Below are 19,428 nucleotides of genomic sequence, written 5' to 3'. Positions count from 1 at the left end.
CCCCCCCCCGAGAGAAGAAAGCGGCTCCGCGCCACCGCCCCCCCAGAGAAAAAAGCGGCCTCTGTGCTGCCGCCCCCCGGGGAGAGAGAAGAAAGCGGCCTCCGCGCCGCCACGCTTACCCCGCCTAGGGAAAGAGAAAAGCGGCCTGCGCGCCCCCCCCCAGGAAGAGAGAAGAAAGTGGCCTCCAGCGCACACCGCCGCCCCAAAGAGAAAAAAAAGCCAGCACCAGCCCGTTGCCGCCCAAAAATCCCCTCGAAACAGCTCCGTAGCCCTGGGAGTTGGCAACGCTAGGGGATTTTTGTTTTGACAGGTCGAAGAAGGGAGGGGGAAGGAGCCGCAACAGCGGTGAAAGTGAAACCAGCCGAAGCAGCAACAGAAGCAGCAGAGTCGAAACAACAGCCTCCGCTGCCTGCCTCCCCCCCAGAGAAAAAAGCGGCCTCCGCGCCTCCATCCGCCCCCCCCCACAGAGGCGGGGGGGGGAAGAGAAGGAAGTGGAATCCCCCCCCCCAGGGTGCGGCTCCATGAATTTTCTTTTCCGGGGAAAATGGGCCCAAATGGCTCTTTGAGTCTAAAAGGTTCCCGACCCCTGGTATAGACCATATACTATGGCCTCCCACGTGACCATTCTGATAATATCAGCAGTCCAAAGTAACATGGGAGGTGTCCAAGGCCCAGTTCTTTTCCACATACCTACATTGCACATGTGGCATATAACTTCAGACTGTGCAGTGGTTAAGAGTAGTGAACTCTAAACTGGAGAACTGGATTTGTCTCCCCACTCCTCCACACAAAGTCTGCTGGGTGACCTTGCACTTTCTCAACTCTTTAGCCCCACCTACCTTACAAAGTGTCTGTTGTGGGCAGGGGAAGAGAACGTGATTGTAAGCCACTTTGAAATTCCTTACAAATGAAAAAAGTGGGTTATAAATTCAAACACTTCAACAATTGTCAGCTCTAAATGAAGGCATCCCAGTGGCTTGCCATTGCCATTTCCCTGCCTCCCTGCCTCCCTGCCTCCCTCCTCCTCCATCACCACTGTTGCTACCCTTCAATCCTAGGAGCCACTTCCCTATGCTGTGAAGTGAAGTGGCATAATGGTTAGAGTGTTGAACTAGGACCTGAGACAACTGGGTTTGAATCCTAGCTGTACCATAGAAACTTGCAGACCTGTCACAATCTGTCAGTCAAACTAACAAGGTTGCTGTAGTGACAATAAGGTGAAGAAAGGGAAAACCATTTGATGTGGGTATGCTAGATCTCTGTGAGGAAGAGAAGCATGATATCAATAAAAGATAAATAATTAAGCAAACACTGCTTCCTGCCTCAGTCTTAGGGATGCCAGCCTCTGGGTGGAGCCTGGAATTACAGCTCATCTCCAAACTACATAGATCAGTTCTCCCTGGAGAAAATGAATGCTTTGTACCCCAAAGCATTGTACCCCACTGAGGTTCCTGCCCTCCCCAGGCTCTATCCCCAAATTTGCTGAACCAGATCTTGGTTATTGGGCCAGAGTGTGCCCGGTGCGCACTCTTGCTTTCCCCCCTTCCCGCGATGCCCCCTCCCACTTACTTTAGAAAACTGAGCAGGCTGCAGAACAGGCCTTCCTGTTCTGGTGGGAACTACATTACAGGAAGGCCTGTTCTCCAGCCTGCTCAGTTTTCTAAAGTTAGTGTGTGGGGGGAGCATGTGGGGGGGCACCGCAGGGGGGAGGGGAAAGGGGGAGGGGCTGGGGGGTGACCGGTACATCGCGCACCCCCCCGCCACCTGGGAGCCTCGCCGCTGACTATGCAAAGATTTTAACAGTGTAGACAGAACTGCAGACTCACACTCTTCTGAACTGGTCAGAGTCATGGGGAAACCTCTAAGGGAAAATTTCAACCATCTTGGAGCATACAAACTGTAGGAGCTTTTACAAATAAATTTTCAGATAGAAGCCAAACAGGATTTTAACTATGTAGCAGTGAATTGTCGCTCAGAAAAAGTTAAATGGGTTTTTATGGCTTGCAGGGAATTTTTCATATTTTATGTCACCCCCCTCTTTGCCACCACTTAACTTCAATTGTCAGTAACATTTTAGGGAAAGGGGATATTTGAGGGGAAAAGGTGTTGAATGCACCTTTTGATTATTCAAAAACTTATCTATTCTGGATTCTGAGCAATCTGTGATTCAAAGTTCAACTTTACTGTCTATCAAAGCAACTGTGTTTTCCACTTAGGCACTGGTGGCAAATTATGGGGGTGGGGGTAGGAATCACATCTAATGCATTTATATTTTCATACTCCCCCGCTTAAAGTTGAGATACAGAAAAACTGTAATATTAAATGCTGTAATATTAAAAACTATAAAATTTATTTATTTATTTATTTATTTACAACATATAAAATTCAATAATATAAAACCCAATTACAAATATAAAAACAATTAAAATTCATAAATTAACAAATATAGTACAAAATTAGATGGCAAGATGATAGTCCAGTTTTTATCACGAGGGTAGACATGGTAGTAGAAGCAAATTACTCATAGTTCGCCCACCAGTTGGAGTATAGGGGATGGCAATTCAACGACTAAGCCCCCCCCCCCCGGCCCGGCAGAATAATTCTGTTTTGCAAGCCCTGCAGAACTGTTCAAGGTCCCCAAGGATATGGACAGATAGTGGCAAAGCATTCCACCAGGTAGAGTGGTGGAACTATAATATTAAATATTAGATAACTATGGATACCTACAAGCATTGCTGTAGTTTTTCCCCCTTTAAAAAAGGCTCCTATTTTCCTAGTACAATAGTTAGAATATTTGAAATTCTGCTACCCTGTCAGCATTCCTTGAGGTCGCATTACAAGATCACTGCAGCATATACTTGCACTTGTTATCATAACATATTTTCATTCCCATGTTCCATAATCCCTGGGAGATCCAATTTTTCACCAGTAATATGGGAAAGTAATCTTCACAGTACATTATGATATATGCAAACAGATGACTACCAGAAAATTGGTTTAAAAGTTAGAAGAGATTAACAATTACTTGGGGAGGACCCCATAGATAACCAGTATTATGTCTGTGTTTTATATGTTTTCTAGTATGGTTTAAACAACACTGCATAACTAATTTTAATCTTATTATGCAGCTCAAGAGCTCAGGCTGAAGGGAACAATCTGAGATGCAAAGTCCGCTATGTTGAACTGTGATCAACATAGGGCTGCTGCCAGAAAATGCCCCCCTCCTCTCCTTAACATTTAGTCACATTATTATCTCCCTTCCCCCAGTACTCCACATAGTTCTAGATGTAACTGGCAAGAGTGGAGAAATGAGTAACGTGAACTAGGCCCATGTGAATAGCAACTTCTGTTATTCAAACTTGTGAATATTTCGATGCTTACAGTGTCCTTTCAGGCTGTCAGATGAATAACACTGCACTGTATTTGTTATAGCTATCAGAGAAAGTTTGACGTTTCTTCAATCCCATCCTACAGACTCGTGAGCAGCTTCAAGCAGAAATCGACCGATCCCAAGCTCAAATAGAGGATTTAGAAAAAGCTCTAGCTGAGCAAGGACAGGTAATGTATTGAGGGATAAGTGTATTATAGCCATGCAGTCCCCATTGGAATAAATTTATCCCCTCCAAAAAGTTTAAAACATCATTAGAAGGGTCATGGTATACAAACTATGCAAAGCTCCATGATCAGATTTCCTTTAAGATATTGGTCCCTTCCGCACATGCAGAATAATGCACTCTCAATCTACTTTCAGTCCACTTTGCAGCTGTGTGGAATAGCAAAATCCACTTGCAAACAGTTGTGAAAGTGGATTGAAAGTGCATTATTCTGCATGTGCGGAAAGGGCCAATGAGAAGTTAACAGTAGATTGAGGCGTACTTAGATCTGTACCACATCACTGGGTAGGGGTTATCCCTCCCTCCATGAATTCTATTAAAATCCCCCTTCTACCACCAGAGCTGTGGTTTGCCCCAGATTTCTTTGATAAGACAATTGCAACTTCAGGGGATGATTTACATTTGAGAAAGTGGTATTGATTGAAAGAGTTGCCCTACCATACCACCACTACAACCCTACTCTGATTCTGGGACACCCATGGCTGGATATAAAAGTCAGTAAACCCAATTTGTTTTTATTGCAGGCGATGCCAATATTTATACCTTAAACATATCTGCAATTGAAACAAACTACGTTTGTAAGTGTAAGGCTAATCTGTGTAAGGGTGTTGAATAAAGGAAACACCATGGAACTAAAGACAAAGATTTGGAGAGGTTATGTTTTATCTTTGTGATGCTGACAGAATGACAACAACCTCAGGGAGTGTTCCCTTTAAAGAATTTGAATAAATCATCACCAAAATCAGTCTTGACATCAGCCTGTCAGACAAATTTGCACACAGTCCAAACATATAATAAATATGTGTTGTTTCCTGCCTTAATTTGATGAAATATGCTTGAACAAACTTATTTCTTCATGATTTACATCTAGATATCTTTTAGCTTGGGTTTAGCTTTGAGGCCAGATTTTTTTGTCAGTGTATTTTCCCATTTCACTAAGTAAAATCCAGTAAAGTACATTGAAAGTAAATTGAAAGTGCATTATTTGGCATGTGGGAAAACACCCACTGCTGGACTTTCATTGCCCTTGATTGTGTCCCTCTTTTTTGGTGTTACCCCCTTATTTCAGTCCTGTCTGCTGTTATGTTTCCCTGCTTGGTGGGCATGTCACAAAGGTCGAATCCCCACTACCGTCTTAGCCAGGTTTCAGAACACAAACTAACCAGGTTTGAGGGACCACCTCCCCATTGCTTGCGTGGCAGATTCAGTTTCTGGTGCTCGTTCTCCCCGTTAATCCACATTCCGGCAGGACCTGGTTGCAAGTGGCATAGACCCCATTAACACGGTTCACAGCTGATCCGAGGAGAGGGATGAGGGTTGAAACTCTGACTCGTTTCCTGCCCTGGAGTGTGACGCGGAATTCAGTCAACCAATCAGCACTGTGATGCGTGCGCAGCCTTTCCTTGGTTTCGTTTTTGCGATCGGTCAGCACAAGGGGACGCAAACGTTAAACAGCCAAACGTGTAACTTTGAATCGTTAATGGTTCACACATGTAACAATTAACTGTTTGCACAGTTAAACGTTAAACTTTTACATGTTGGGTTTTTTTTATCACGCCCCTACAATGTACGTTTCCGCAGTGGAAAAAGGTCCCGCCCCATCAAGGCACACCAGCCAATCAGGGGAGACCGGCGAAGCAAGCTCACCTGGTAGTGGGGATTGCTAAGAGTTCTGCAACCAGGTGTGTCTGCTCGCTGCGGTGGGGAGGGAGAAACTCTGATGAAGAGGACACGGGGGCTTTCCCCACTCACCTTCTGCTGCGCGCTGCGACTCCAGAAAGCAGCGGCGTGAAGGTCCAGCCGGCGCTCCCCACCCTGCAAGAGGCATGGGCAACCACGCGCAGTCGCCCGGACGCTTGCCTACACTCTTGCAGGTAATCCACAATCCTCAGCACGCGTCATTCCTGGTGCTGAAGAAACGGCACCTTTTGATGACCCCGCACAGAGTGGGGCTTTCCCCACTCAGAGTGGGGCTTTCCCCACTTTTTGATGACCCCGCACACTGTGGGGCTTTCCCCACTCACCTTCTGCTGCAGGCCACTCTCGCTCCCCCTCAGTGCGCATCATTCCTGGTGCGCTCTTGGGGTTCCCCATGAACCCGCACAGAGGGGAACCCCAAGAGCGCGCCAGGAATGATGTGCGCTGAGGGGGAGCGAGAGCAGCGCGCAGCAGAAGGTGAGTGGGGAAAGCCCCACAGTTGCACAATGAACAGGTTTGGAACTGCGTGCAAATTTCAAGTGGGGATTCAACCTAAGTTTAGAGGAGACTTCAAACACACCCAAATATGTTTTGTTTCAAAAACAGCAGTTCACTGCAGCTGTCTCCACTGCTGAACAAACAAGCTTCATTCTGTCTTTTAAAATATGCTGTTGTTTCAGCATTCAACATTGCAGCAGCACAGTCAGTAAGAAGGAACCCTGCAGCCAGTTCTATTCTGTGAATTCTATCCTTTCTACATCAGGCATTTTAACATTATAGATCCTCTTGCCAGCTCTCTGTAACAACAACATTTTATTTTTCAAGGACATGAAGTGGATTGAAGAAAAGCAAGCTTTGTACAGAAGAAACCAAGAGCTTGTTGACAAGGTATTTCATTTTAAAAATGTTTGTACTGGGGTCCCCAAAGCAAAACAAAAAGGTACACTTAAACTTAAACAGTAAGGCAGTAACTTAAAATAAACACCAGAACACTATACCTAGACTGCAACTATATACAAGGCATCCATTCAAGCAATGAGTATATATTTATTAAACAACCAGCTTGCAAAATGAAAACAGGCAAAAGAAACAGTTCAGCTCTCAATGTCCTCCAAGGAGCTTGTATGAATTTTGATTCTATGGACACTGTTCATATGATCTGTATTTGAGACCTTTTCTGTCACAAATGATTCTCAGTGCATCTGGCAGTGTTTAGAAAGCTCTATGGAAGAGGAACTAATATAGAGAAAATAAATCTTTACTTTGCCCCTGGTTTAACCTAAAAACTCACCAAAGGTGACACAGGGGTGATATTTGAAATTCTCTAAGAGGGGAAAGATCCATTCTGAAAAGTAAGTGGGATGCTTATTGATGATCCTGTAAAAAGAGAACAGGAGTGGATTTCTATTTTTGGTACAGAAAAATTAAACAAAAATCCAGCTCAGGAATGTGGCTAAGAAAGGGTTGTATTTGGATCATGTGTGAATTAATATAAAAGTAAAAGTCTGAGGAAAATCTTCAACAGAAAACTGTAGCTGACATTTAACAATAAACTTGCTGACTTACCTAATTTCAGTTAACTTGTAGGTATTTTGATCTTGCCAACAACTTTTTGTGTTCCTGTAAATAAAAACTTTTTGCATTTGTTAAGCTTTTTGAAAATGCAAAAGCCTTTAAAAGAAAAGGGTTTTGAGAATGTTATATTTATAATATAATCCTCTGTCTATACTGAGCAGTTTATTGTTCTTTTAATTTAACTCTGAGTTGTAAGGTGGGAAATCAATGTCCATTCATGGTACCTCAGTGTCAAAAGCAGTTGGTGACTGCACAATGAGCCTTCACAGTGACAATTAAAATTTTGGTGAGAAAACCCTCCTGCGAGCACCTTGCCAGTGCAGGACAATCTAAATTAAAAACGTAATAGCTAAGAAGCATCTGCACAATAAAAATGAATGTATTCCCAGGATTAAAAAATTATTTCAGATTTTACCAATCTACATACAAGAAAAAACTAGAGGAAATGGCAGAAACAGATGTATAAATTCATATGGAATGGCAAATTTAGGTTCAAAGTTTTACAAGATGAGAAAAAGAGAGGACGACTACAAGTACCTAATATTAAACTATATTATCAAGCAGCTGGCCTGGTTTGGATTGTGAATTGGATTAAAAACTCATATTTAAAAAGTGATAAAATTGGAAAGGGCAGATTTGGAGGAAGGTTTACATGATTACCTGTGAATTAAAAGGAAGTATAATCTCTAGTATTTGGATAATCAATAATAAGGCTAATAAGTGCAAATAATCATGAAGTAAGAAAAACAGCCTCCACATTATTCCATTATTTAAAAGAGCATATACCTATAGCTACTGCACATAAATGAAACCTTTAGCTTTTAATATTAACATTAAGACTTTATAGTGTTCAAACAATTTCACGTTAATCACCTCAATATTCCTTAAGGTGGGTCAATATTATTGTATCCCATCAGAAGATTGAGACCAAGTGTGTGTGCTATAGGGCCCCTTGTGACTAAGTTCATGATTGAAGCAATATTTTTGCTAAAGATTTCCCAGCTTCCTTACAACCAATATACCAGCTCTTAAATTATTGCTCAGTCAACAAGAGAAGTTGGAAGTTGTACATATTAATGAAAACGAGTCATTTCATTTCTTTGCTTTTCTAGATAAAACAAATGGAGACAGAAGAGGCTCGATTAAAGCATGATGTTCAGGATGCAAAAGATCAAAATGAGCTCTTGGAGTTTAGGATATTAGAACTGGAAGTAAGTAAAAGCTGTCAAACTGTTTCACAATGATATTCCTTCTTGCCATAGTTGTTGGCAAGTGGCTACTAGGCATGATTGGCATCCGATTGTATCAGTGACTACTAGCCATGGTGACTAAAGGGTACCTTCAGGTTCAGAGGCAGTAAATCTCTGAATTCCAATGACAGGAGGCAACATTGGGGAACACCTCAACCTCCATGGAATGGTACAATTGAATCTGTAGAGGAACTGGCTGGCCACTGTGTGAGATGGGATGCTGGACTAGTGGACCTCTGGTCTGATCCAGCAAGTCTCTCCTCATAATCTCATGGGCTTACATAATTATTTGTGAAAGCTGCAGAGAGCATTGTACACCAATGTGACCACAGTGGCTTCTTTTGTGAGACAACAGCAATATATTGTCAGTTAAAATCACACTGTAACCAAGGGCACGTTACCAAATATTAAGCGGGGAGTGCTATGCTAATCAAGCTTTGAACATTATGTGGTACCTCCTTTATTTGCCTTTTTTCTGCACCTGTTTCTTAATTTGCATTTACTGGAGTTCTGGATTAACTCATTCTTGTGTGATACAGTGATGCAAGCTTAAAGCTTGTGGTTATGGTGTTACACCATGGTAGGGTCACTGTACTCCATCTCACATCTCATGGTTTGACCACTAACTGAGTGAAGGCATTCTGTAATGGGGAAAATCAAATCCAAATCAATTTATTTACGGTCAACGACCAGAAACACCAGTAGCAAAAATTCACAATTCAGCAGTAATGAAACACAGGTCAAAAATAATACATAGTCTATCTTGCTGACAGAGAGGATGTTCACGGGAATTAAATAATTTATATAAATTGTTTTCAGTAACTTATGTTTGTGATCCCGTTACACCCAAATTGCGATACAATAGATAAAAAATACAATGATTGGAGCAGTGATAAAAATTAGGTATAAAAGACCCATACAATATTGCTAAGAAGAAGGCCTATAAGGGCTAACTAAAAAGCAGGACTTCCGGCCAAGTCATCTAAAATTTGAACTGATCTAATCTTCCCTTCCCTTAACTATTCAGCCACAGGATATTTCTTTTTATATTTACAGATAAGTGCACAGAATCGGGCCGTTTCCCGTGTGATTTTCTGGTTTCTGCCCGACAATGTATAATCCAATAAATCTTTGTGATTTAGGCCGGTTAAGCCAGACAGAGCAGGACAAAGAATTTCCTTTTGGGGCTGTTCGTACATGAGGCATCTAAAAAACATATGATTGATAGTGTCAATTTTGCCTAGGGGGCAGGGGCAAAGCCTTTTTTCATAAGGAATTTTCTTATATTTTCCCTCAAGCAATAATGAGGGGAGAGAGTTGCATCTAGCCAATGTAAAAGATCTTCTCATGTTGTTGTTTTCCAAAAAGAACAGATATGGTGCTGTACTAACTTGCCATCTTAAATGTTCCGGTGCAAGGAATTTAGGGCACTTCTGTAGATCTGTCTCTCTATGTCAGATATTTTTTATTTGACTAGTATAAGAGTTTCTACTGAGAATCCCATCTGCTGTATGGAAGTTTGAACTGACTTATGCCAGCTGGACAGAAAATTATCCTGGAGGATCAGGGGGAGAAGACCTTGAGGACTATGAAAACAGCCGAGCCATTTTGTGATTGATAGTAAACAGATGAGGGCTTCAATTTTTAACATCTCTGTTTCGAGCCTTATCCATGAGTTGGAGACGTTTTTTGGAACTTGTAGCAGGGTTCTTAAAAACTTAGATTGTACTCCTTCTAGCGGAGCAAATAATGAGGAGGGAGATCCTAGAAAGGATCCATAAACTAATTGCAGTAATGGGGGGAAAAAATTCAAGCCTTGTGATTATTCTCTTTTCCCGAGTACACATGCGGATCAGTCAAAGGAAAAAAAGGTGAGATGAACATGAGCTGGCGTCTTGGTGAAGATTGCTCTAACAAGAGATGGTGGTCATGTTGATTCATTTATTTTCACTGCCTTGTGGCTTATATAAGCACCCATACAGTGTTTGTTTAAAATACAGACATTTGACTTTTCAGCTAATATAAGTTTTAAAGGTGGCTAACAAAATATATCTTCAGAACAGACAACAATGAAAAATATGAAGCCCCACAGGGATGGAGTAACAGTCACCTGTAATATAAGAACTTTACATCAGCCTATTGGGATATTGGACCAATGGTTCATCTTGTCTAGTGTTCCTGTTTCCAAAGTTTCCAACCAGATGCTCCCAGAATGCCGATGCCTCTTCCTTACTTGCATTTACACTAGCTGCAAACTGTTGAAAACATTAAAGAATTGCATTCTATCACTTGGTCCAGTGGAAAAACTGCAAAGAAATCTCATTTGGACAGCTTTAATGAAGAGCTCACACTTCACATTTTCTTCTGTCCAAAGAATCTAGATTTTAATTTATTGCATATTTACCTGTTGATGCATACCCTTGAATGTACCAAAGGACAGCCAAGGCTACTACTTGGGCATGTGTTAACCCTGGTACTTCTTTGCATGCGTTAGTAAAGGGCTAGGTAATTCCCAGAGTATGTACAATTTGAACTTAGACAAAAAATCAAGGATTCTGAAGTTTCCTGTGACATTTGTATTTCTGTTACATTTTGTATTGCTGTGACATTTTCTATATTTGAGGACTGATAATGCAAAGGAAAGAGACCATTGTGTTTTCTTATTTTCACTAGAAACTGTCAAAATATTTGATTTTTGTTCTGTGTTGAAGGCAGAGGCGAAGCTACCAGGAGGCCAGGAGGTCCACATCGCACCGTGCTCCCCCTTGTGGGCAGCGCAAAAATTGCAGACTCATTTGTGGTTTTTTGGTATTTTTTAGTGTTTTTCAGATTTTGGCCTGCAGGGGGTGCAGTTTTTAGACTAGCAGCACCAAAATTTCAGAGATTTTTCAGCACCCCACAACTATTACAAAGCAGCCAGTGCTATTCCTTGCACACAATTATTTTTCTACAGCTGCTGCCTTGCAGATTTGACTTAATTTCTATTTAACTGACTAATACATTTATGAGACCTGCTTTTTCATTATGCTGTTGATTAAGCCATAGCCTTTAAGCAGAATTGCTCTGATTGCAGGAGAGAGAGAGAAGATCTCCAGCTATCAATTTTCATCACATTCCTTTTACTGAGGGGAAAAGCCCCCTCCAGGTCTATTGTGAGGCAGAAGGTGTGACAGTAAGTGCTCTCAGTATTTTTCATGTATTTATTGTTTCCTCTGGACACCATGTCATGCATTATTCTGACACTCCATTCCCTGTATACTTCTCTCTTGTTAGGATATACTAGTAGCAGAATTGATGAAAAAATTGGACATTTTAGGGGATAACGCCGTAAGTGTATGTTCCTTTAATAAATTGTGCATGTTTCTGTTAACACATTCTGTCCTTCTGTCGTTGGCATTTAACAATGTTATGCATGTTCCACTAGCTGTTATTTTTCACTTTTTCTTTGAATTATGAGAATGGGAGCACTAGGTTTTAGGCCAACACTTGCATGCTCCTAGCATAGAGGAACTGTTAGGAATGTCACAGGCTGTCTTAATGTTGCAGTAGAGCCACTTAGCAGTTTTTTTCTAAAAGTTGTTTTTTTATAATGCACACTTGCTCATCTTTTCTTTTTATTCTTTTATTGTATTATGTTATAGAGCAGGGGTAGGGAACCTGCAGCTCTCCAGATGTTCAGGAACTACAATTCCCATCAGCCCCTACCAGCATGGCCAATTGGCCATGCTGACAGAGGCTGATGGGAATTGTAGTTCCTGAACATCTGGAGAGCCGCAGGTTCTGGGGGGGGGGGGTGGGGGGGGGGGGGGGTGGGGGGGGGGGGGGGTGGGGGGGGGGGGGGGTGGGGGGGGGGGGGGGTGGGGGGGGGGGGGGGTGGGGGGGGGGGGGGGTGGGGGGGGGGGGGGGTGGGGGGGGGGGGGGGTGGGGGGGGGGGGGGGTGGGGGGGGGGGGGGGTGGGGGGGGGGGGGGGTGGGGGGGGGGGGGGGTGGGGGGGGGGGGGGGTGGGGGGGGGGGGGGGTGGGGGGGGGGGGGGGTGGGGGGGGGGGGGGGTGGGGGGGGGGGGGGGTGGGGGGGGGGGGGGGTGGGGGGGGGGGGGGGTGGGGGGGGGGGGGGGTGGGGGGGGGGGGGGGTGGGGGGGGGGGGGGGTGGGGGGGGGGGGGGGTGGGGGGGGGGGGGGGTGGGGGGGGGGGGGGGTGGGGGGGGGGGGGGGTGGGGGGGGGGGGGGGTGGGGGGGGGGGGGGGTGGGGGGGGGGGGGGGTGGGGGGGGGGGGGGGTGGGGGGGGGGGGGGGTGGGGGGGGGGGGGGGTGGGGGGGGGGGGGGGTGGGGGGGGGGGGGGGTGGGGGGGGGGGGGGGTGGGGGGGGGGGGGGGTGGGGGGGGGGGGGGGTGGGGGGGGGGGGGGGTGGGGGGGGGGGGGGGTGGGGGGGGGGGGGGGTGGGGGGGGGGGGGGGTGGGGGGGGGGGGGGGTGGGGGGGGGGGGGGGTGGGGGGGGGGGGGGGTGGGGGGGGGGGGGGGTGGGGGGGGGGGGGGGTGGGGGGGGGGGGGGGTGGGGGGGGGGGGGGGTGGGGGGGGGGGGGGGTGGGGGGGGGGGGGGGTGGGGGGGGGGGGGGGTGGGGGGGGGGGGGGGTGGGGGGGGGGGGGGGTGGGGGGGGGGGGGGGTGGGGGGGGGGGGGGGTGGGGGGGGGGGGGGGTGGGGGGGGGGGGGGGTGGGGGGGGGGGGGGGTGGGGGGGGGGGGGGGTGGGGGGGGGGGGGGGTGGGGGGGGGGGGGGGTGGGGGGGGGGGGGGGTGGGGGGGGGGGGGGGTGGGGGGGGGGGGGGGTGGGGGGGGGGGGGGGTGGGGGGGGGGGGGGGTGGGGGGGGGGGGGGGTGGGGGGGGGGGGGGGTGGGGGGGGGGGGGGGTGGGGGGGGGGGGGGGTGGGGGGGGGGGGGGGTGGGGGGGGGGGGGGGTGGGGGGGGGGGGGGGTGGGGGGGGGGGGGGGTGGGGGGGGGGGGGGGTGGGGGGGGGGGGGGGTGGGGGGGGGGGGGGGTGGGGGGGGGGGGGGGTGGGGGGGGGGGGGGGTGGGGGGGGGGGGGGGTGGGGGGGGGGGGGGGTGGGGGGGGGGGGGGGTGGGGGGGGGGGGGGGTGGGGGGGGGGGGGGGTGGGGGGGGGGGGGGGTGGGGGGGGGGGGGGGTGGGGGGGGGGGGGGGTGGGGGGGGGGGGGGGTGGGGGGGGGGGGGGGTGGGGGGGGGGGGGGGTGGGGGGGGGGGGGGGTGGGGGGGGGGGGGGGTGGGGGGGGGGGGGGGTGGGGGGGGGGGGGGGTGGGGGGGGGGGGGGGTGGGGGGGGGGGGGGGTGGGGGGGGGGGGGGGTGGGGGGGGGGGGGGGTGGGGGGGGGGGGGGGTGGGGGGGGGGGGGGGTGGGGGGGGGGGGGGGTGGGGGGGGGGGGGGGTGGGGGGGGGGGGGGGTGGGGGGGGGGGGGGGTGGGGGGGGGGGGGGGTGGGGGGGGGGGGGGGTGGGGGGGGGGGGGGGTGGGGGGGGGGGGGGGTGGGGGGGGGGGGGGGTGGGGGGGGGGGGGGGTGGGGGGGGGGGGGGGTGGGGGGGGGGGGGGGTGGGGGGGGGGGGGGGTGGGGGGGGGGGGGGGTGGGGGGGGGGGGGGGTGGGGGGGGGGGGGGGTGGGGGGGGGGGGGGGTGGGGGGGGGGGGGGGTGGGGGGGGGGGGGGGTGGGGGGGGGGGGGGGTGGGGGGGGGGGGGGGTGGGGGGGGGGGGGGGTGGGGGGGGGGGGGGGTGGGGGGGGGGGGGGGTGGGGGGGGGGGGGGGTGGGGGGGGGGGGGGGTGGGGGGGGGGGGGGGTGGGGGGGGGGGGGGGTGGGGGGGGGGGGGGGTGGGGGGGGGGGGGGGTGGGGGGGGGGGGGGGTGGGGGGGGGGGGGGGTGGGGGGGGGGGGGGGTGGGGGGGGGGGGGGGTGGGGGGGGGGGGGGGTGGGGGGGGGGGGGGGTGGGGGGGGGGGGGGGTGGGGGGGGGGGGGGGTGGGGGGGGGGGGGGGTGGGGGGGGGGGGGGGTGGGGGGGGGGGGGGGTGGGGGGGGGGGGGGGTGGGGGGGGGGGGGGGTGGGGGGGGGGGGGGGTGGGGGGGGGGGGGGGTGGGGGGGGGGGGGGGTGGGGGGGGGGGGGGGTGGGGGGGGGGGGGGGTGGGGGGGGGGGGGGGTGGGGGGGGGGGGGGGTGGGGGGGGGGGGGGGTGGGGGGGGGGGGGGGTGGGGGGGGGGGGGGGTGGGGGGGGGGGGGGGTGGGGGGGGGGGGGGGTGGGGGGGGGGGGGGGTGGGGGGGGGGGGGGGTGGGGGGGGGGGGGGGTGGGGGGGGGGGGGGGTGGGGGGGGGGGGGGGTGGGGGGGGGGGGGGGTGGGGGGGGGGGGGGGTGGGGGGGGGGGGGGGTGGGGGGGGGGGGGGGTGGGGGGGGGGGGGGGTGGGGGGGGGGGGGGGTGGGGGGGGGGGGGGGTGGGGGGGGGGGGGGGTGGGGGGGGGGGGGGGTGGGGGGGGGGGGGGGTGGGGGGGGGGGGGGGTGGGGGGGGGGGGGGGTGGGGGGGGGGGGGGGTGGGGGGGGGGGGGGGTGGGGGGGGGGGGGGGTGGGGGGGGGGGGGGGTGGGGGGGGGGGGGGGTGGGGGGGGGGGGGGGTGGGGGGGGGGGGGGGTGGGGGGGGGGGGGGGTGGGGGGGGGGGGGGGTGGGGGGGGGGGGGGGTGGGGGGGGGGGGGGGTGGGGGGGGGGGGGGGTGGGGGGGGGGGGGGGTGGGGGGGGGGGGGGGTGGGGGGGGGGGGGGGTGGGGGGGGGGGGGGGTGGGGGGGGGGGGGGGTGGGGGGGGGGGGGGGTGGGGGGGGGGGGGGGTGGGGGGGGGGGGGGGTGGGGGGGGGGGGGGGTGGGGGGGGGGGGGGGTGGGGGGGGGGGGGGGTGGGGGGGGGGGGGGGTGGGGGGGGGGGGGGGTGGGGGGGGGGGGGGGTGGGGGGGGGGGGGGGTGGGGGGGGGGGGGGGTGGGGGGGGGGGGGGGTGGGGGGGGGGGGGGGTGGGGGGGGGGGGGGGTGGGGGGGGGGGGGGGTGGGGGGGGGGGGGGGTGGGGGGGGGGGGGGGTGGGGGGGGGGGGGGGTGGGGGGGGGGGGGGGTGGGGGGGGGGGGGGGTGGGGGGGGGGGGGGGTGGGGGGGGGGGGGGGTGGGGGGGGGGGGGGGTGGGGGGGGGGGGGGGTGGGGGGGGGGGGGGGTGGGGGGGGGGGGGGGTGGGGGGGGGGGGGGGTGGGGGGGGGGGGGGGTGGGGGGGGGGGGGGGTGGGGGGGGGGGGGGGTGGGGGGGGGGGGGGGTGGGGGGGGGGGGGGGTGGGGGGGGGGGGGGGTGGGGGGGGGGGGGGGTGGGGGGGGGGGGGGGTGGGGGGGGGGGGGGGTGGGGGGGGGGGGGGGTGGGGGGGGGGGGGGGTGGGGGGGGGGGGGGGTGGGGGGGGGGGGGGGTGGGGGGGGGGGGGGGTGGGGGGGGGGGGGGGTGGGGGGGGGGGGGGGTGGGGGGGGGGGGGGGTGGGGGGGGGGGGGGGTGGGGGGGGGGGGGGGTGGGGGGGGGGGGGGGTGGGGGGGGGGGGGGGTGGGGGGGGGGGGGGGTGGGGGGGGGGGGGGGTGGGGGGGGGGGGGGGTGGGGGGGGGGGGGGGTGGGGGGGGGGGGGGGTGGGGGGGGGGGGGGGTGGGGGGGGGGGGGGGTGGGGGGGGGGGGGGGTGGGGGGGGGGGGGGGTGGGGGGGGGGGGGGGTGGGGGGGGGGGGGGGTGGGGGGGGGGGGGGGTGGGGGGGGGGGGGGGTGGGGGGGGGGGGGGGTGGGGGGGGGGGGGGGTGGGGGGGGGGGGGGGTGGGGGGGGGGGGGGGTGGGGGGGGGGGGGGGTGGGGGGGGGGGGGGGTGGGGGGGGGGGGGGGTGGGGGGGGGGGGGGGTGGGGGGGGGGGGGGGTGGGGGGGGGGGGGGGTGGGGGGGGGGGGGGGTGGGGGGGGGGGGGGGTGGGGGGGGGGGGGGGTGGGGGGGGGGGGGGGTGGGGGGGGGGGGGGGTGGGGGGGGGGGGGGGTGGGGGGGGGGGGGGGTGGGGGGGGGGGGGGGTGGGGGGGGGGGGGGGTGGGGGGGGGGGGGGGTGGGGGGGGGGGGGGGTGGGGGGGGGGGGGGGTGGGGGGGGGGGGGGGTGGGGGGGGGGGGGGGTGGGGGGGGGGGGGGGTGGGGGGGGGGGGGGGTGGGGGGGGGGGGGGGTGGGGGGGGGGGGGGGTGGGGGGGGGGGGGGGTGGGGGGGGGGGGGGGTGGGGGGGGGGGGGGGTGGGGGGGGGGGGGGGTGGGGGGGGGGGGGGGTGGGGGGGGGGGGGGGTGGGGGGGGGGGGGGGTGGGGGGGGGGGGGGGTGGGGGGGGGGGGGGGTGGGGGGGGGGGGGGGTGGGGGGGGGGGGGGGTGGGGGGGGGGGGGGGTGGGGGGGGGGGGGGGTGGGGGGGGGGGGGGGTGGGGGGGGGGGGGGGTGGGGGGGGGGGGGGGTGGGGGGGGGGGGGGGTGGGGGGGGGGGGGGGTGGGGGGGGGGGGGGGTGGGGGGGGGGGGGGGTGGGGGGGGGGGGGGGTGGGGGGGGGGGGGGGTGGGGGGGGGGGGGGGTGGGGGGGGGGGGGGGTGGGGGGGGGGGGGGGTGGGGGGGGGGGGGGGTGGGGGGGGGGGGGGGTGGGGGGGGGGGGGGGTGGGGGGGGGGGGGGGTGGGGGGGGGGGGGGGTGGGGGGGGGGGGGGGTGGGGGGGGGGGGGGGTGGGGGGGGGGGGGGGTGGGGGGGGGGGGGGGTGGGGGGGGGGGGGGGTGGGGGGGGGGGGGGGTGGGGGGGGGGGGGGGTGGGGGGGGGGGGGGGTGGGGGGGGGGGGGGGTGGGGGGGGGGGGGGGTGGGGGGGGGGGGGGGTGGGGGGGGGGGGGGGTGGGGGGGGGGGGGGGTGGGGGGGGGGGGGGGTGGGGGGGGGGGGGGGTGGGGGGGGGGGGGGGTGGGGGGGGGGGGGGGTGGGGGGGGGGGGGGGTGGGGGGGGGGGGGGGTGGGGGGGGGGGGGGGTGGGGGGGGGGGGGGGTGGGGGGGGGGGGGGGTGGGGGGGGGGGGGGGTGGGGGGGGGGGGGGGTGGGGGGGGGGGGGGGTGGGGGGGGGGGGGGGTGGGGGGGGGGGGGGGTGGGGGGGGGGGGGGGTGGGGGGGGGGGGGGGTGGGGGGGGGGGGGGGTGGGGGGGGGGGGGGGTGGGGGGGGGGGGGGGTGGGGGGGGGGGGGGGTGGGGGGGGGGGGGGGTGGGGGGGGGGGGGGGTGGGGGGGGGGGGGGGTGGGGGGGGGGGGGGGTGGGGGGGGGGGGGGGTGGGGGGGGGGGGGGGTGGGGGGGGGGGGGGGTGGGGGGGGGGGGGGGTGGGGGGGGGGGGGGGTGGGGGGGGGGGGGGGTGGGGGGGGGGGGGGGTGGGGGGGGGGGGGGGTGGGGGGGGGGGGGGGTGGGGGGGGGGGGGGGTGGGGGGGGGGGGGGGTGGGGGGGGGGGGGGGTGGGGGGGGGGGGGGGTGGGGGGGGGGGGGGGTGGGGGGGGGGGGGGGTGGGGGGGGGGGGGGGTGGGGGGGGGGGGGGGTGGGGGGGGGGGGGGGTGGGGGGGGGGGGGGGTGGGGGGGGGGGGGGGTGGGGGGGGGGGGGGGTGGGGGGGGGGGGGGGTGGGGGGGGGGGGGGGTGGGGGGGGGGGGGGGTGGGGGGGGGGGGGGGTGGGGGGGGGGGGGGGTGGGGGGGGGGGGGGGTGGGGGGGGGGGGGGGTGGGGGGGGGGGGGGGTGGGGGGGGGGGGGGGTGGGGGGGGGGGGGGGTGGGGGGGGGGGGGGGTGGGGGGGGGGGGGGGTGGGGGGGGGGGGGGGTGGGGGGGGGGGGGGGTGGGGGGGGGGGGGGGTGGGGGGGGGGGGGGGTGGGGGGGGGGGGGGGTGGGGGGGGGGGGGGGTGGGGGGGGGGGGGGGTGGGGGGGGGGGGGGGTGGGGGGGGGGGGGGGTGGGGGGGGGGGGGGGTGGGGGGGGGGGGGGGTGGGGGGGGGGGGGGGTGGGGGGGGGGGGGGGTGGGGGGGGGGGGGGGTGGGGGGGGGGGGGGGTGGGGGGGGGGGGGGGTGGGGGGGGGGGGGGGTGGGGGGGGGGGGGGGTGGGGGGGGGGGGGGGTGGGGGGGGGGGGGGGTGGGGGGGGGGGGGGGTGGGGGGGGGGGGGGGTGGGGGGGGGGGGGGGTGGGGGGGGGGGGGGGTGGGGGGGGGGGGGGGTGGGGGGGGGGGGGGGTGGGGGGGGGGGGGGGTGGGGGGGGGGGGGGGTGGGGGGGGGGGGGGGTGGGGGGGGGGGGGGGTGGGGGGGGGGGGGGGTGGGGGGGGGGGGGGGTGGGGGGGGGGGGGGGTGGGGGGGGGGGGGGGTGGGGGGGGGGGGGGGTGGGGGGGGGGGGGGGTGGGGGGGGGGGGGGGTGGGGGGGGGGGGGGGTGGGGGGGGGGGGGGGTGGGGGGGGGGGGGGGTGGGGGGGGGGGGGGGTGGGGGGGGGGGGGGGTGGGGGGGGGGGGGGGTGGGGGGGGGGGGGGGTGGGGGGGGGGGGGGGTGGGGGGGGGGGGGGGTGGGGGGGGGGGGGGGTGGGGGGGGGGGGGGGTGGGGGGGGGGGGGGGTGGGGGGGGGGGGGGGTGGGGGGGGGGGGGGGTGGGGGGGGGGGGGGGTGGGGGGGGGGGGGGGTGGGGGGGGGGGGGGGTGGGGGGGGGGGGGGGTGGGGGGGGGGGGGGGTGGGGGGGGGGGGGGGTGGGGGGGGGGGGGGGTGGGGGGGGGGGGGGGTGGGGGGGGGGGGGGGTGGGGGGGGGGGGGGGTGGGGGGGGGGGGGGGTGGGGGGGGGGGGGGGTGGGGGGGGGGGGGGGTGGGGGGGGGGGGGGGTGGGGGGGGGGGGGGGTGGGGGGGGGGGGGGGTGGGGGGGGGGGGGGGTGGGGGGGGGGGGGGGTGGGGGGGGGGGGGGGTGGGGGGGGGGGGGGGTGGGGGGGGGGGGGGGTGGGGGGGGGGGGGGGTGGGGGGGGGGGGGGGTGGGGGGGGGGGGGGGTGGGGGGGGGGGGGGGTGGGGGGGGGGGGGGGTGGGGGGGGGGGGGGGTGGGGGGGGGGGGGGGTGGGGGGGGGGGGGGGTGGGGGGGGGGGGGGGTGGGGGGGGGGGGGGGTGGGGGGGGGGGGGGGTGGGGGGGGGGGGGGGTGGGGGGGGGGGGGGGTGGGGGGGGGGGGGGGTGGGGGGGGGGGGGGGTGGGGGGGGGGGGGGGTGGGGGGGGGGGGGGGTGGGGGGGGGGGGGGGTGGGGGGGG

At 61.8% G+C, this 19,428-nt stretch overlaps 1 protein-coding gene across 1 annotated transcript in view; it reads left to right on the top strand.

The window, feature by feature from the left end:
- The window catches only part of JAKMIP3 (Janus kinase and microtubule interacting protein 3), a 124,523-nt gene that overhangs the window by 93,088 nt on the left and 12,007 nt on the right, over nt 1-19,428 (top strand). Inside the window, exons 12-16 of the mRNA XM_048506879.1 lie at nt 3,475-3,558; nt 6,138-6,200; nt 8,000-8,098; nt 11,211-11,309; nt 11,411-11,464. Coding sequence (XP_048362836.1) covers nt 3,475-3,558; nt 6,138-6,200; nt 8,000-8,098; nt 11,211-11,309; nt 11,411-11,464 — 399 coding nt within the window. The remainder of the gene's footprint in view (nt 1-3,474; nt 3,559-6,137; nt 6,201-7,999; nt 8,099-11,210; nt 11,310-11,410; nt 11,465-19,428) is intronic.

This window comes from Sphaerodactylus townsendi, linkage group LG08 (genome assembly GCF_021028975.2).
Source record: "Sphaerodactylus townsendi isolate TG3544 linkage group LG08, MPM_Stown_v2.3, whole genome shotgun sequence".
In the NCBI taxonomy this organism is placed as follows: domain Eukaryota; kingdom Metazoa; phylum Chordata; class Lepidosauria; order Squamata; family Sphaerodactylidae; genus Sphaerodactylus; species Sphaerodactylus townsendi.
The sequence above is the reverse complement of the archived record's forward strand: the minus strand, read 5'-3'. Positions and strand labels throughout refer to the sequence as shown.